At 39.2% G+C, this 16,940-nt stretch overlaps 1 protein-coding gene across 1 annotated transcript in view; it reads left to right on the forward strand.

The window, feature by feature from the left end:
• fgd6 (FYVE, RhoGEF and PH domain containing 6) overlaps positions 1-16,940 on the forward strand; it is a gene marked incomplete at its 5' end in the record, with an annotated part of 51,475 nt that overhangs the window by 21,751 nt on the left and 12,784 nt on the right. Inside the window, 5 exons of the mRNA XM_083999361.1 lie at positions 6,928-6,995; positions 7,928-7,958; positions 13,432-13,583; positions 14,886-15,042; positions 16,058-16,145. Of these exons, the coding sequence (XP_083855487.1) occupies positions 6,928-6,995; positions 7,928-7,958; positions 13,432-13,583; positions 14,886-15,042; positions 16,058-16,145 (496 nt within the window). The remainder of the gene's footprint in view (positions 1-6,927; positions 6,996-7,927; positions 7,959-13,431; positions 13,584-14,885; positions 15,043-16,057; positions 16,146-16,940) is intronic.

The following is a 16,940-nucleotide window of genomic DNA, read 5'->3' on the forward strand; positions in this document are numbered from 1 at the left end:
TTGGTAAATTTGAGAGTTTTCATTCATTTTATTATACAATAATCTGCTGAATATGTTCAAGTAAATGTTCTTAATTTGATTGGAGCTGATATTTAAAGGGATACTTCACCCAAAATCGATCCGGTCGTTTAAGATTAATCAATAATTGTTGGCTGCAGGACTAATAATACGATTATTTTGTTTGGTAAATTAGAGAGTTTTCATTCATTTTATACAATAATCTGCTGAGTATGTTCAAGTAAATGTTCTTAATTTTTAATTGGAGCTGATTTTTAAAGGGATACTTCACCCAAAAATCGATCCGGTCGTTTAAGTTTAATCAATAATTGTTGGCTGCAGGACTAATACGATTGTTTAGTTTGGTAAATTAGAGAGTTTTCATTCATTTTATTATACAATAATCTGCTGAGTATGTTCAAGTAAATGTTCTTAATTTGATTGGAGCTGATATTTAAAGGGATACGTCACCCAAAATCGATCCGGTCGTTTAAGATTAATCAATAATTGTTGGCTGCAGGACTAATAATACGATTATTTTGTTTGGTAAATTAGAGAGTTTTCATTCATTTTATTATACAATAATCTGCTGAATATGTTCAAGTAAATGTTCTTAATTTGATTGGAGCTGATATTTAAAGGGATACTTCACCCAAAATTGATAATTCACCAATCATCTACTCACCAAGGAAGGGTTTGGAGTTCACTTTTTTTTTTTTTTTTTTTTTAATACTTTATTGCAGAATTCAAGTTCATATTCCAGCACATATCTTATCAGTCACTGGCACGTTCCTGCAACATTTATGACATTTTTTTTTTTGTGAGAAACATCAAAGGAAAAGTGATAAATAAATGGATAAAAATAAAATAAAATAAAAAGTAAAATAAGAATAAAAAATAAGATACTAATAATAATAATATTAAGGGGAATATTAATAATGGGGGGGGGGGGGGGGGGGGGGGGGGGGGGGGGGAGAAAAAAAAAAAAAAAAAAAAAAAAAAAAAAAAAGGGGCATAAAATAGAAACAAAAATACTATATATACATACACAAATTTGTTCTCTTCAGAGATCTAATAAACATTTCTTCAGGGCTGAAAACATTCGTTTATTTATTTATTTATATATATAATCAAACCACTTATTCCATCTCTTCAGACATTCTGGTTCTTGATTTCTGACTCTATATGTAATTTTTTCCATTTCCAGAATATTGTTTACAGTTAATTTCCAGTTATTAAAAGAAGGCGAGATAGATTTTTGCCAATTTCTTGTTATTTGCTTCAAAGCTGCTATTCTAAGTATTCTGTATAAATATTTGTCTTTTTCTTTTGTAAGTTCAGCTGGTGTTATTCCTAAAACAATACATTTCGGTTCCAATGTTTTTTTTAATTGGAAAATTGAAAAGAAAGATTCTGTAATTTTTTTCCAAAAAGGTTTTAGTGATGGACAAAAATAGAAAATGTGTGAGTGGTTCGCATGGTGCTCCCCACAATTTCGCCAACAGTCTGAAGTAATGGATGTTGTGAATTTAGACTGTATTTTTGGAGTAATGAAAAAACGTGTGTATACCTTCCATGAGAATTCCCTCCAATATCCAGAACTTGTTGTTTTGTGTATTGTGCTATAAGCATTTTTCCAATCATCGTCTTCTATTTGTACACTGAGCTCTTGGAGTTCACTTTTGAATGGTCCAATTAAACACACACTATGAAACATCCAGATACCTCCATACTGCTCGTCCATACTGACCCAAGTGTCCTGAAGCCGCCATGGAAGAAGTTGTTCGGGAAAAAAGTAATTTGATCTCTGTTTTGTTGTAGAAAAATCACAAGTCCAGGTTCCAAAGTTTACTGTGGTGCGGTGAGTTTAATAGTAATCCGGAAAACGGTGAGTCTACTGACACAGAGCGGGTCTACTCTGCGGCAATAGACTGACCCAGAATGAAGGGCGAGGGAAACAAAGACATTTGCATCTCAAGGCATAGAGTGAGAGCATTTGCATCTAAAGGTTCTGATGGCCAGACAGGATTGAATCAACACGAGACATACAGTACAACTCGATTATCAAGGGGTAGAAGAGAAGCAAATTGTATCAGAGAAACAAAGAGGTGTGTTGAGTGAGTGAGTCACTCATAGGTGTAGGGTTTTGATCTCTCCACTACACCAAATTAATATTTTCTTCCACAGTTTTTAGCCTTGGTTGTAGCAGCAGCTCCCAGTGGCTGCGTGAGATTTGCTGCCAGATGTTCTTCTGTGTTTACATCACACATCCAATGGTTTACAACGACCAATGAACATGTCACAGCAAATCTCCTGCAGCCACTGGGAGCTACTGCTACAACAAGGATAAAAACAGAGATCACATTAATATTTTACAAACAACTTCTTCACGTGGCGGCTTCAGGACACTTGGGTCAGTACAGACGAGCAGTATGGAGGTATCTGGATGTTTCATAGTGTGTGTTTTGGACCATTCAAAAGTGAACTCTATCCGCCGCCATTATATAAAAACCTTCTCCAAACCCTTCCTTGGCATGACGGTGAGTAGAAAATTGGTGAATTATCGATTTTGGGTGAAGTATCCCTTTAAATATCAGCTCCAATTAAAAATTACGAACATTTACTTGAACATATTCAGCAGATTATTGTATAAAATGAATGAAAACTCTCTAATTTACCAAGCGAAATAATCGTATTAGTCCTACAGCCAACAATTATTGATTAATCTTAAACGACCGGAGCAAAAAAAACAAAAAAAAAACAAATCATCTCAATTCTAGATGACCTATAACCAATCCGATTATTGAGTATCATAGTTTATACTCCAAAGAGATGGAGTACAGTGTACAATATGACCTTGTTTTCACATGAGTCTTTGATTCGGCTCGGATCGTTTTTTTTTTTTTGCTTCTATTTTTGCATGAAATGTTGCATCCGTCACATGAGTCCTCGGTAACACTGAGACTTCTGTAAAACACACAAGTTGAGGGATTGATTTGTTGCCATCTTGTCCTCAAGGGCGAAGCGTGACATGTCTTTTTTTTTTGTAATTTTATTTCAGTGTCAAACTCGTGTAGTGTCAAACTGTAGCAGCGGTGTAGCCTGTAGCAGCTCACTACTGTAAAAGAGTCAGTCCAGTGCATCGTTTCCTCTTGTGATCTCTTGTGCTTTGTTTGCTTGGGCAGATGTAAAAAGTTACATTTATTTATAACAATTTATATTCTAGGAAGGTAATAGTTCACAAATTCAGATTTTACACAACCACTGGCATCTTGCTTTTATTATGCATCGTCATGGATTGGATAAAACATGTATAAACTTCTCAGAAACTGGCTCTTTATACATAATTTCATCAGTAATTATAATAAAATTATGTAATATATTATATAAAAACACACATTTTGCTACATCAGTGCTACTGCTGTGTAATTAAAGGCTTTTTTCTTAGCGCTTCCTCCTCCACTTGTTTAATGCGTGTGGTTGCAGCTGTCGAGGCCCGTGACCTTTTAAACCCAAACAACAGCAACATGCAACGTGCCGACGATTTTGAGTCCTACAGTACGGAAGCGTGTTGCAATTTTTTTCTGTTTTTTTGAGTAATTTTTGTTCAAAATCCCACGAGAAGCTCCCACCTGCAAGTAACGTTTAACAGCTGTGGTCAAGCCAGCCTCCACTTCATCATGGATCTATTAGATCTATTAGATCCATGATTTATGTGCTACAATTTGATACTTGTTGCTTTTTGCTACATTTATATACTACAGTAAGATTTCAAAATAAAGGTAGCCTTCCAAAACAGATTCAATTGCATAATTAGCAATTTGCAATTTGATACATGTTGCTTTTTGCTACATTTATATACTACAGTAAGATTTCAAAATAAAGGTAACCTTCCAAAACAGATTCAATTGCATAATTTGCAAGGATTTTCAAAGTAAAAGCCCACACCATTTTCCTACTGTGTTCCCAGTAAATTCAGATTGATATTGAAAAGTGTCACTATATACTGTATATATAAATATCAAAGTAATCTAATGTAGCGTTTCAGAATAAAATGTAAATCCAGATTAATATTAAAAGGAAACTATCTGTTAATACAAAACAATGCTAAACCCTGAGAAACTGGTTGTCTGGTCCATCATGTTCCATCAATTGTTCAGTATAAATGTTACTTGCAGGTGGGATTCCTGAAAAACAGAGCTTTTTTTTTTTTCAAGTGAATTCAATACACTTCTATACTACAGATATATAAAAAAAAAAAAAGCTTTTATATCTTGCACCACTCAGATTAATCGTCTCCAACCCCTTTAGATCAGACACCGCTGCCTTTGTGGGGCTGTTTTGCTTTCATTCACACTGGAGACCTGTGGAAAAAAATGCTGCAGAATTATTACAAGGTCCTGAATGAGCAGGTTGCCAGAGAAACCTTTTTTTTTTTTTAACGGAAAAACGTCTCTGAGCTCCTTTCGAACATGATGTCAGCTTATAAAAGTGGCCAAAGCGTCTGGTGGTCGACTGACGACTAAGGCTGGGTATCACTACTGATTTACTGAATCAATTAAAATTTGGATTCACAACAAGGTCCCGATTCGATTTTGATATTGATTCATTTAGAGATATTTCAGTTTAAATACCAATTTTGTTTGGTTATAAAAGAGGAAGATGGGACGTTTTAAGCTGTTGCATTATAAAAAAGTATCTTTCAAATGAAGATCGATATGAATCGGAAAATTGAGTTTCTCATATCGCTGCTGCTGCTGCTGGTGACTTATAGGGATAGTTCAACATTTTGGCAAATTGGCCCATTGCCATAATCCCTATAGTTTTAGAAGTAGGTTTGTTGCCTTTATTTGTTGGTGCAAGCTATTTTAAGAACGGCGGAGCAGAGCCGCAAGCTGCTCAGAGCTACGCTACGGAGGCTGATGGGATTCTTGGTTTCCCTCATCAAACTCATCAAATACACAATCCAACAACTCCAAAACGCTCTGGTGGACAAGTTGTGACCTGCACATTCACCACGCTATGAGATAATAACACAAAGTTACCAGACAGAGTTGTTTTAGAGGGAAATACAGAGACTGCTGGATGAAAAACTGTCCCTGAACGCAACGCGCATCAGCGGTTTTGCATGAATTTCCCTCTAAAACAACTCTGTCTGGTAACGTTCTGTTATTATCTCATAGCGTGGTGAATGTGCAGCTCACAACTTGTCCACCAGAGCGTTGTGGAGTTGTTGGATTGTGTATTTGATGAGTTTGATGAGAGAAACAAAAGAAATCCCATTAGCCTCCGTGGTGTAGCGTAGCTCTGAGCAGCTCACGGCTCTGCTCCGCCGTTCTAAAAATAGCTTGCACCAACAACTAAAGGTAACAAACCTACTGCTATGACTATAGCAGTAGGTTTGTTACCTTGTTGAACTATCCCTTTAAACTGTCACTACTGCTGCAGCAAACACACAGTGAGATTGTGTTTGCATTGCAACACATGCCGCCAACTAAAAGTGTGTGTGTTTATCGCCTGTCACGGCGGGGGTGGGGGGGGGGGGGGGGATGGGGGAGGGGGTGAGCAAACACAGAAGTGTTACAGGTTCAAGAATAGCAGCAGCTTCTCCATGATACTGTCGCCACCTGTGTCTGATGCTTCACAAACACACGCTGCGATAGGACCGGTGGGACATTTCAGTCAGTCAAGTTTGTTGAGGGGGGGGTTGCAGAGGGGGGACCAAGGCCGGCGTCCAAATTAAGTCATTGAGCGACCGGACCGGACCGCCCGCCCCCCCATTACGATTCAACAACACACTCCATGAGAGACACACAGGCAAGGCAACAGGACAACAGGACAGAGCAGAGGAGAGAGAAAGGTTTTGCTCTTGTTGTTGTTGTCGTCGTTCTTTTGGAGGCTGTAAAACTTCAGCACCGATGGTTTTAAAACGCCGACGCAGAATCCAGCGATCATGGTGATTTGCAGTGAGCCTGTGAGTGCACGACGACGGCGTTGTGTGTTTTTTTTTAGGTTATATAGCGAGTTGGGTACTATTTCTGTAAGTTAATGTAATTATGAGGAACGTATGTTTTTGAACATCTGATTATTTCACAATTATGGTAATAATTAGCTACACTGTGGAAATGAATAAGGACAATAATAATATGTGCACTGCAAAAACTCAAAATCTTTCCAAGAACATTTGTCTTATTTCTTGTCAAAATGTCTAATTTCTAGTCAAAACTAATCTCTTTTCACTTAAAATAAGACTCATCACCTAAAAATTTACTTGTTTTTAGATGATTTTCACTTGTTTCAAACAAATTTCCACTTGAAATAAGTAGAAAAATCTGACAGTGAAAGCAGGTTTTTTGTGCTTGTAATAAGAAAGAAAAACTTGCTTCACTATCAGATTTTTCTATTTATTTCAAGTGAAAATCAGCTTGAAAGAAGTAAAAAGTGTCTAAAAACAAGCTACTTTTTAATGTGATGAGTCTTATTTTAAGTAGACTCTCTCATTCTACTTAAAATAAGACTCATCACATAAGAAGTAGCTTTTGTTTTGACTAGAAATGACATTTTTGACTTGAAATGAGACAAATATTCTTGGTAAGATTTTGAGTTTTTGCAGTGTATATGCTGTTTGTATTGTTTTTGTTTTGTTGTTTTGTCTTGTTTTGTCTTGTAGATCGTTGTGAGTTGTTATGTGATTATGGATGTTGTTATTGTGTTTATGGTGTGATGTGTTTTTGTAATTATCTACTGCAATGGATAGTTAATCTGTGAAGGTATAGACTCCAGGAAGAATAGCGTCGATGGCCTTTGCCAAAGCTAATGGAGATCTAAATAAACGAAATAAATGAAAATTAAATAGCGAGGTGTTTGTGTCTCTGTGGCGTCGTCGTCTTGACTGACTGCGTCTGTTTTTTTTGTTCTTTTGTTTTTCAGCAGGAGGACGAGATGAAGAGGAAGAAGGTGGTGCACATCGCCCAGGAGATTATGAGCTCGGAGAAAGTGTGAGTGGTTTAACAATGAACCAGGATAAAGGCAGAATAAAACCAGTGGTGTAGTCTTAATTTGTTGTTGTTCATACCTGTATCTGTATGGCAGCTTTATTTACGGTATATAGCGCATTTCATATACCAAGGGGCAACTCAATGTGCTTTACATAAAAACAAAAAATTTAACCGGCAGAATAGGAAACGGAATATTAACATAAAACCCAAATAGTAAAAATTGGAAACATTAAGCATACAATTAGAAGAACGAAAAAAGAAAAGTAGAGGAAATATATATATATATAATAAAATAAAAACTAGACTAAAATAGAGCATAAAATATGAGTTTGCAGCATGATATATGAATTTGTATTAAAACAATTAAGAGGTCTTACAGTGCAGAGATTTAAAGATTTTAAGTTCTTTAAAAGAGCTCAGCCATAGGCACATGGAAAAAGAAATGTTTTTAACCTGGATGAAAGTGCTGATTTAGTTTTAGTTTCAGTTTTTTTTGTTTGCACATTATATAACCTGCATAAAAATACCTCCCCTATGCAAAAAATAACAACAGCGGTGGTCTTCAAAGTAAGAAGATAATACAGAAATTCATAACATAAAAAATAGAGAAAAAAAAGAAAGACAAATTAACACAGAAAAATGAAAGATACTGAATTCATTTTTAAAAAAAAATTTACATAATGAAAAAAACAGATCTAGAAGTGTTACAAATCTTAACTAAAAAATGATTTCAGTTCTGCTAGTTGACCAAATTTATAGTGGGTATACTGAAATATAATTTGCATTTTCAGTGGGTAAACTGAGTATACCTGAGTATCACATAGACTACACCACTGAACAAAACCTATATACTCTATTATTTATTATTATTATATACGTATAAAACATAAACCGTGGTTGTCTAACTCTGTGTATTTCTTCTCTTCTATCAGGTTTGTCGACGTCCTGAAGCTCCTCCACATAGTAAGTAACTTTTTATTATAAGAAGAAACATTTTCATAAGGAGCTGATTCAGCAGCTGTCGGGGGGAAAAAAACAGAGCTCGACATAATGTTACACGCAAAAAAAAACACTGTGAGTGTCTTGAATGGTGATCAAAGCTCTCTCTTCCCGAGGATGGACATGAATTAATGAGCTCTTCTTGGCTGACTCAAGTAGTTACAACGACTGAATAATGCAGTTATCCCACCACCACAGCTGAGGCTTTTTAAAAGTCGGAGGAGTTTCTGGTTTCTCCCCCTCTCCCTCTGATGTGTGGGCAGCAGCAGGTAAACGGATAACTGCTTTGATCAGCGTCATTAAGGAGAAACACTGTCAGGAAGAAGAGGAGGAGGAGGAGAGTGTGTGTTGTGGTGTTGGTTGTGTTGTGGAGAGAGAAAAAGGCGAAAAAGATGATGAATAATTGAAGAAGTTGAGTGTTGGTTTGGGTCTGTTGAGAGGTTGAGACGAGCTGTGTGTGTGTACTGTTAGTTTCCATGGTGAGTTTTTGAGTTTTCGATGTGAAAAAAAAAAGTTTGTTTATGTTGAAAAACTTGGAGTGGGTTGAAAAGGAGCAGGAGCAGGTTCCTCCAGTCACATCTTATATTTATATTTATACTCACACACACATACACACAACAAGCAGCTCTCTGTTGGAGAGAGTTTCTGCCTGCAACTGAAAACTAAACTTCCTGATTGGCATCCGAATGTATTTAAAAGTCTATTTAATCAGTTAATTAAGTAATAATTTGGTCTTTAAAGGGACACACCAACATTTTTTTTTTCGGGTCTTGCCTCACTCCCGAGTCCATGACCAGCAGATAGACACCATCCTTTCGACTGTGTGTGCAGTAACAAGGGAGATAGAGCCGTATCGCCCGTAATTAGCTTAGCTCAAACGCTGGAAGTGTATAAGTAGTGTTAGCCTGCCTCCACCTAAAGTCGCTAATTAGCTTAGCTCAAACACTGGAAGTGTATGGGTAGTGTTAGCCTGCCTCCACCTAAAGTCTTCAGAGAAACTCTTCAGCAACTCTAAACGGAAACCGGCGGGCCGATCTTCGTCTCAGAGCTGACAAAACTCTCCGGTAAGGCATCTTGAGCGGTCAAATGCCGCTAACGGGACGAGATCGGTCAAAACGGAGGGTTCAAGCAAAGACGGTTTATTTTGGTTCAAGCTAGCTACATCGAGGGTAGGTTAGCTTCCTGTTTCAAAGTAAAAGCACAAATTCTATCCTCATGGTTTTCTGTATGTAAAGGGCAACGGGTGTTTTATTTTGTGAAAGTAACCGGAAGTGCGTTGGTCACAACGGCTAGCTTGAGTAGCGCCGAATTTGTCCGAACAAAACTGTAAACAGCTGGTATTTAGACAAATTAACGACACACTGCTGATCTAAACGGCTACTTTCTCACCTAAACATGTTTGAAATGTCGATAAAGTGATATATTTACAGAGTTTAGAGCTAAAATGAAGTCAGCTTCTGGGGTAGGAGGCAGGCTAACACTACCCATACACTTCCAGTGTTTGAGCTAAGCTAATTACGGGCGATACGGCTCTATCTCCCTTGTTACTGCACGCACAGTCGAAAGGATGGTGTCTATCTGCTGGTCATGGACTCGGGAGTGAGGCAAGACACGAAGAAAAAAAATGTTGGCGTATGCCTTTAAAGCATCGGGGAACAGTAAATGCCAATCAGTTTATGTTGGCATCATCAGATGTCTTGTTTTTGTCCAAATAAACATCCAAAATATTGAATTTACTTCAATAGACGACCAAGAAAAGCAGCAAATTCTCACATCAGAGGAACTTGTTTATTGAAATAATCAATGTTAAACAGTCATTGCAGGGATCCATACGTTTATAATAATAGATATTTACAGAAAAGGACGTTCGCAAAACAATAATCTCATTCCTTTACCTTGATAATAACAAATTACTATGATCTGTTCAGCCTTTTCTGTGTCTTTCTGTTTTGAAAGAAAACGCCGACATCTTCATAATGTTGCTTCTTTGTTTTGAATGAACGAGGCCCAAACCAGAGCCATGTGACCGCATGATGACTGTTGTGAGTCTTTTTTAGAGGAGGCACGTGGAAAAATATTAAACTTAATTTAACCTCCATAGTAAAACAAAACAAAAAAAAAAAAAGAACAGAATCAGGTCAGTTGTGTGGTTTTTCGTGTCAGCGTCGGTTCAGTTTAGACTTTCACTGTCGCTGAAAATGTGAAACTTTTCTGTTTGAGCTTTTTCCTCCACAGTAACATCAGTGTAGTGGAAAAGTGGAGCAACTAAGCTGATTATTTTCATCACTGATCAGTCCGACACTTGTGTTGGACTCATAATTTTTATTTGCACAGTTAAAAATACACAAGTTAAAGGAACAATTTGATAATTTACAGTGCTGGGGGAGGGCGAAAACTGAAATATGTCATACAAAAAAGAAAACAGAACACACAAATGGACATTCAGAAATATATAAATGATAATAATAATAACAGAAAAATGACCATAGGGAAATTACACAAAGAGATAAACGATCAAAATATATGAATAACAATGAAAAGAAACGGATTCATGCAAAACCGCTGATGCGTGTTGCCTTCAGGGACAGTTTTTCATCAAGCAGTCTCTGAATTTCCCTCTAAAACAACTCTGTCTGGTAACGTTGTGTTATTATTATCTCATAGCGTGGTGAATGTGCAGGTCACAACTTGTCCACGAAAGCGTTTTGGAGTTTTGGGATTTTGTATTTGATGAGTTTGATGAGGGAAACCAAGAAATTTTACCTATTAGCCTCCGTAGCGTAGCTCTGAGCAGCTTGCGGCTCTGCTCCGCCGTTCTAAAAATAGCTTGCACCGACGATTAAAGCAGAAGTAAGCGATCCGGTGGTTTTGGCTAACTTCTTGTCAGCGGATGGAGTTAGCAGTCCCCGCCCTCGTCCCTACGTCACCACATTCACGCGCATCCCTTGGCTGCACACACAGAGAGGACCGCCCCTTTATGCCGTTCTCTCTCCTCATTGGATAAATGTTGTAGGATACAAGGAAAGTTTTCTCCTCGGCTTACAGCAGAGCAGAGTGACTGACAGACCCGTGTTTCAGACCAAACACTCTATATAAGTGATTGCCGTCGGAAGATATAACTATTTAAGACTTATATTAACACAAATATTCCGCTTACTTCTGCTTTAAAGGTAACAAACCTACTGATATGACTATAGGGATTATGGCAATGGGCCAGTTTGCCAAAATGTTGAACTATCGCTTTAAATTTATACTTCTTCCCACTCCTTTCGAATATGAAATATATGTTGGTTGTGGTTAGATGACCACTTTTAATTTAGTTTGTTATATATTCAAAGAAAGAAAGAAAGAAAGAGGATGCCGATCTAAAGCTTGACGGGTTGATTGAGTGTCTCTGTAAAGCTGCATGTTGGTTTGTGTTCAGTTTAAATCCCAAGGACGTGACTCTGTCAGCTGAGTGGGTTCAGACTCGGAGAGGTCGGGGGGTCGAGGCTCCACCTGTCTGGCCTCCTCAGACCTGGCTTTACTGAAACCCACCGCAGGATTAACTAGAAACCGACGTGGTCCTGTGGTTTGACGATGAGGGGGAGGAGGGGGAGGGAGGAGGAGGGGGAGGGAGGCGCTCGGTCGGCTCTGTCCAAGAAAAGAGGTCAGATCACATTCTTGTGCGTCCGCGGCCGAGCAGCAGCTGCTTCCTCAGGCCACAGAGACGACCTCCAGACACACACACACACACACACACACACACACACACACACACACACACACACACACACACACACACACACACACACACACACACACACACACACACACACATACCTTAGATAATACTCTCTCAGCCTGTGTGTGTGTCTGTGTGTGTTTGTTGCAAGTAGGGACGTCACGATTATGGATTTTTTTGGTACAATTATTGTCACAGAAATAATCCCGGTGTTACGATTATCACGATTGTTACGCATTAATACATTTCACAACACTATGAATGTGTAAAATCAAATATAGTCAAAATATAATTACATTACTAATCTCTTAATATAGGACCAGTTATTAAAGGGACAACGAGGAGTTTCTATTTGGTTATAAAAAAGTCTCACGTTAATGTGGATGAATCTCCGTTACCACTTGTTAATGGGCCCATTTTCGATAAATATATGGTTTTGTCTCTATCGTTATTTTGTTATTATTAGTGGTGGCGGAAACGCTGGGCGAACCGACCAGCATTTCTTTACTTTCGGTTTCGTGGCGAGTCATGAGAATAACGCCACTGAATCGCAGTTTATGGTGGGAACTACGACGGTATGTGATCGTCTTCGAACCTCTGACTTTAATTCTTGATGAATGAAAATATGAGTCTGTCTTGCGCCGGTCAAAGAATTTCACGCTGCACACGGACGCTCATAAATATAGTGTGAAAACGCTTCGCTTTTCCAAAACTCCTAACCCTAACCCTTTTTTTTAATTACAAATGACACGCTAACATTTAAATTCCTACCAATTCAATGTTACGTTAGGTAAATGGACCAATATCTGCGCAGCTTCCTTTACTTTGGCGCCACATCTGCCGATACGGTTCATACATAATCTTTTTTTGGAAAGTGACGATATTTAGGAATCTTTATGATCAATTAATTGTGGCGTTTACATAATACCGCGATTAATTGTGAAAACAAGTAATCGAGAGTGACATCCCTAGTTGCAAGTCATCCATCAGATGTGTTTACCATTTTTCTGTCTCGTTTGAAGTTTGTTCATGGTTTTTTGTGAATATTAAGATGAAGTCATGCAGCAAACTGTGGATTAAGAAGAACATTTAAACATTTACATTTACTTTATTGATTGATTTATTGATTCATTAATAAAGACAAACAAGCTACAAGATGGATGTGTAGCTACTAAACACAGTGTGACGGTCACGTGTCTTCAACTGCTGAACTGCTGCTCGTCACCTAAGAGTTAATGTTACAGCACATCTGACCAGTATGAGTGTGTGTGTGTGTCTGTGTGTTTAAGTGTGTGTGTGTGTTTAAGGGTGTGTGTGTGTGTGTGTGTGTGTGTGTGTGTTTAAGTGTGTGTGTGTGTGTGTGTGTGTGTGTGTGTTAGGACACTGGGATCCTGCGTGGCCTCCCTGTTTCCTTCCAGGTGGATGTATGTGTTGGCACGTTGGACAAAGTCAAGAGCGCTGACTCAGCTGCGTGTGTGTGTATATGTGTGTGTGTGTGTGTGTCATTAAATGCGTGCAGAGGGGTGGGGGGAGGGGTAAAAGGGGGGTTAGGGGGCAGTTTATGAGGTGATAACCAGGTGTTCCTGTTCAGCTGCAATACAGTTGTGTCGTCAGTCACCCCACCCTTGTGCAGCTGTGTGTGTGTCTGTGTGTGTCTGTGTGTGTGTGTTTAGTATTAATCTTGTGTGCCGTCTTCTTCTTCTTCTTCCTCAGGACTTTCGGGATGCTGTTGCCAAGGCAACCCGGCAGAACGGGAAGCCGGTGGTGGACGAGCGGATCCTCAATCAGATCCTGTACTACCTTCCGCAGCTGTACCAGCTGAACAGAGACCTGCAGAGAGAGCTGGAGGAGAGAGTGGCACACTGGTACACACACACACACACACACACACACACACACACACACACACACACACACTGTTGAGAATGAGGTCACGTGATCTTAAACCTCTTATAAAGCGATAAAGATAAATCTGTCTGTTGTAAAAGTCAGATGTTTTTTGTTTTTATACAGTCATCACCTACTGTTCTTTTACTTTCTCTTCTAATCAGTGTTAAAGGGATAGTTCAACATTTTTGGGCAAATTGCTCCCATTGCCATAATCCCTATAGTCACAGCAGTAGGTTTGTTACCTTTAATTGTCGGTGCAAGCTATTTTTAGAACGGCGGAGCAGAGCTGTGAGCTGCTCAGAGCTACGCTACGGAGGCTCATGGGATTTCTCGGTTGGTTTCCCTCATCAAACTCATCAAATACACAATCCAACAACTCCACAACGCTCTGGTGGACAAGTTGTGACCTGCACATTCACCACGCTATGAGATAATAACACAACGTTACCAGACAGAGTTGTTTTAGAGGTAAATACAGAGACTGTTTGATGAAAAACTGTCCCTGAAGGCAACGTGCATCAGAATTTCCCTCTAAAACAACTCTGTCTGGTAACGTTGTGTTATTATCTCATAGCGTGGTGAATGTGCAGGTCACAACTTGTCCACCAGAGCGTTGTGGAGTTGTTGGATTGTGTATTTGATGAGTTTGATGAGGGAAACCAAGAAATCCCATTAGCCTCTGAAGCATAAAAATAGCTTGCACCAACAATTAAAGGTAACGAACCTACTGCTATGACTAAAGGGATTATGGTAATGGGCCAATTTGCCAAAATGTTGAACTATCCCTTTAAAGAATTGAATTTCAACTGGGATTGATTCACACAAAAAAAACTCAAATCTGATTATAACTATCAGGACTCACGGTCAGACTTTAGAAAATAAGTATCTCAACTTCTCAGTTTTGCACTGAACTGACCTTTTCAGGGGTTTTTGTCATCAAACGTTAGTTAGTGCGCTGCATCATTACACAAATGTTTTTACGGGCTGTTTTGTACCGTTTGTGTGATCAACTTTAATGTGTTTAATCAGTGGCGCGGCCCTTTAATTTATTCCTGTGTTGCTTTATGAAGTTGTGGGTGATTCAGTCACATAAAAGCGACTTCAAGGGGGAAAAATAATGCTGCTCTGCAAATGATCTAATGTTATTTGGCTCATGATGATCTCCACCTGGTGTCCATTACTTCATTTACCTCCTCGTTTCTCTGCTGATTGCTACTCGACTGAACTGAACCGACTTCAGCTGTGTTTTTGATGTTTTTCTCTTCGTCCGGTTACAGGAGCGATCACCAGAGACTGTCGGACATCTTTGTGCAGAAGGGTCCGTACCTGAAGATGTACTCCACCTACATCCGCCAGTTCGACAACAACGTGGCGCTGCTGGACGAGCAGTGCAGGAAAAACCCCGCGTTCGCCGCCGTCGTCAAAGAGTTTGAGGTACACGACACGACAGCAGCAATTATTATCTCTGCTACTGACTCTTCTATCTTCTTCTAGATTGATTAAAGGGATAGTTCAACATTTTGGGCAAATTGGCCCATTGCCATAATCGCTATAATTTTAGCAATAGGTTTGTTACCTTTAATTGTCGGTGCAAGCTATTTTTAGAACGGCGGAGCAGAGCCGCGAGCTGCTTACCTTCAGGGACAGTTTTTCATTAAGCAGTCTCTGTATTTACGCTATGATACGGTACAGAGTTGTTTTCGAGGCAAATGCAGAGACTGCTTGCCGAAAAACTGTCCCGACGGGGACGACCATCAGCTGTTTTGCATGAATTTCCCTCTAAAACAACTCTGTCTGGTAACGTTCTGTTATTATCTCATAGCGTGGTGAATGTGCAGGTCACAACTTGTCCACGACAGCGTTTTGGAGTTGTTGGATTGTGTATTTGATGAGTTTGATGAGGGAAACCAAACAAGAAATCCAATGAGCCTCCGTAGCGTAGCTCTGAGCAGCTCACGGCTCTGCTCCGCCGTTCTAAAAATAGCTTGCACCGACAATTAAAGGTAACGAACCTACTGCTATGACTATAGGGATTATGGCAATGGGTCAATTTGCCAAAATGTTGAACTATCCCATTCCCTTTAATTCTTATTAATCACATTTAGTTTTTCTGTGTAGCTACATTTTTGTCATTTTTTTTGCCAAACAGATAATTATTTAATCGACTAATTAAATCGGCACCGGCGTCCATGTTACATAATAACGCTCAGGGTCCTTCAAACCTTCAGCAGAGCATCAGACATTTAATTACATTTCTGGAGGGAACTTATCTGCAGCTTTAATCCACACCCGTCTACTCTGTATCAGCAGCAGCCATCAAAAAATGCTACTGTAACCCCGAGCACTCATTTTGAAACTCCAGTGTCTGTGCCTCTGTGTGTGTGTGTTTGTGTATGTGTGTGTTTTTGCAGCAGTGCGTGTAAATAACTCTGTGTTTGTTTTGTCTCAGATGAGTCCGAGATGTGCCAGCCTGGCTCTGAAGCACTACCTGCTGAAACCAGTGCAGAGGATCCCTCAGTACCAGCTGCTGCTCACAGGTACACTGACTACTGATGTATAGATAGAATATAAATAGTTGTTCTAATATGTGGATAATATACCATGTCGTACTTTAATCTGATGCGCTATCCGATGCAATACACCTGGCACTTTAAACTGATGTGCACTTTAGGGCACCGTGCAATACAACTTGGTACTAGGGATGTCACGATTACTTGTTTTCACAATTAATCGCGGTATTAAACGCCACAATTAATTAATCGCAAAGATTCCTAAATACCGTCACTTCTCCAATTAAAGGGATAGTAGCATTTTTTAAAAGTGTGGTTGTATGATCTACAAATAGCCCCTAAGTACTTTAATTGCAGTAGAAGACTCTCTGCACTCCTCCCGTTAGCAACGCCAGCCCATAGCCCTGCCCAGAGATTTACAACATACATTGTTGTGAACAGACCCAAAGAAACGGCCTATTTTTGTGGCCTAAAAGAGGTTTTACCTGAAAAAAAAATACACAGTTCCATTGTTCGCTACAATATAATTTTTTCCAGCCCCTCAAAATGCAGGAAAAACGCAGTTTTTATTTGGACCTAACCAACTGCTGATCGGCGGGCGCTAACCCTGGGTGGAGGGATACGTGAGTTGGTTAGGTCCAAATAAAAACTGTGTTTTTCCTGCACTTTGAAGGGCTGGAAAAAATTATATTTTAGCGAACAATGGAACTGTGTATTTTTTTTCACATAAAACCTCTTTTAGGCCACGAAAATAGGCAGTTTCTTTGGGTCCATTCACAACACTGTATGTTGTAAATCTCTGGGCAGGGCTATTATGGGCTG

Source organism: Trachurus trachurus, assembly GCF_905171665.1.
Source record: "Trachurus trachurus genome assembly, chromosome: 23".
In the NCBI taxonomy this organism is placed as follows: domain Eukaryota; kingdom Metazoa; phylum Chordata; class Actinopteri; order Carangiformes; family Carangidae; genus Trachurus; species Trachurus trachurus.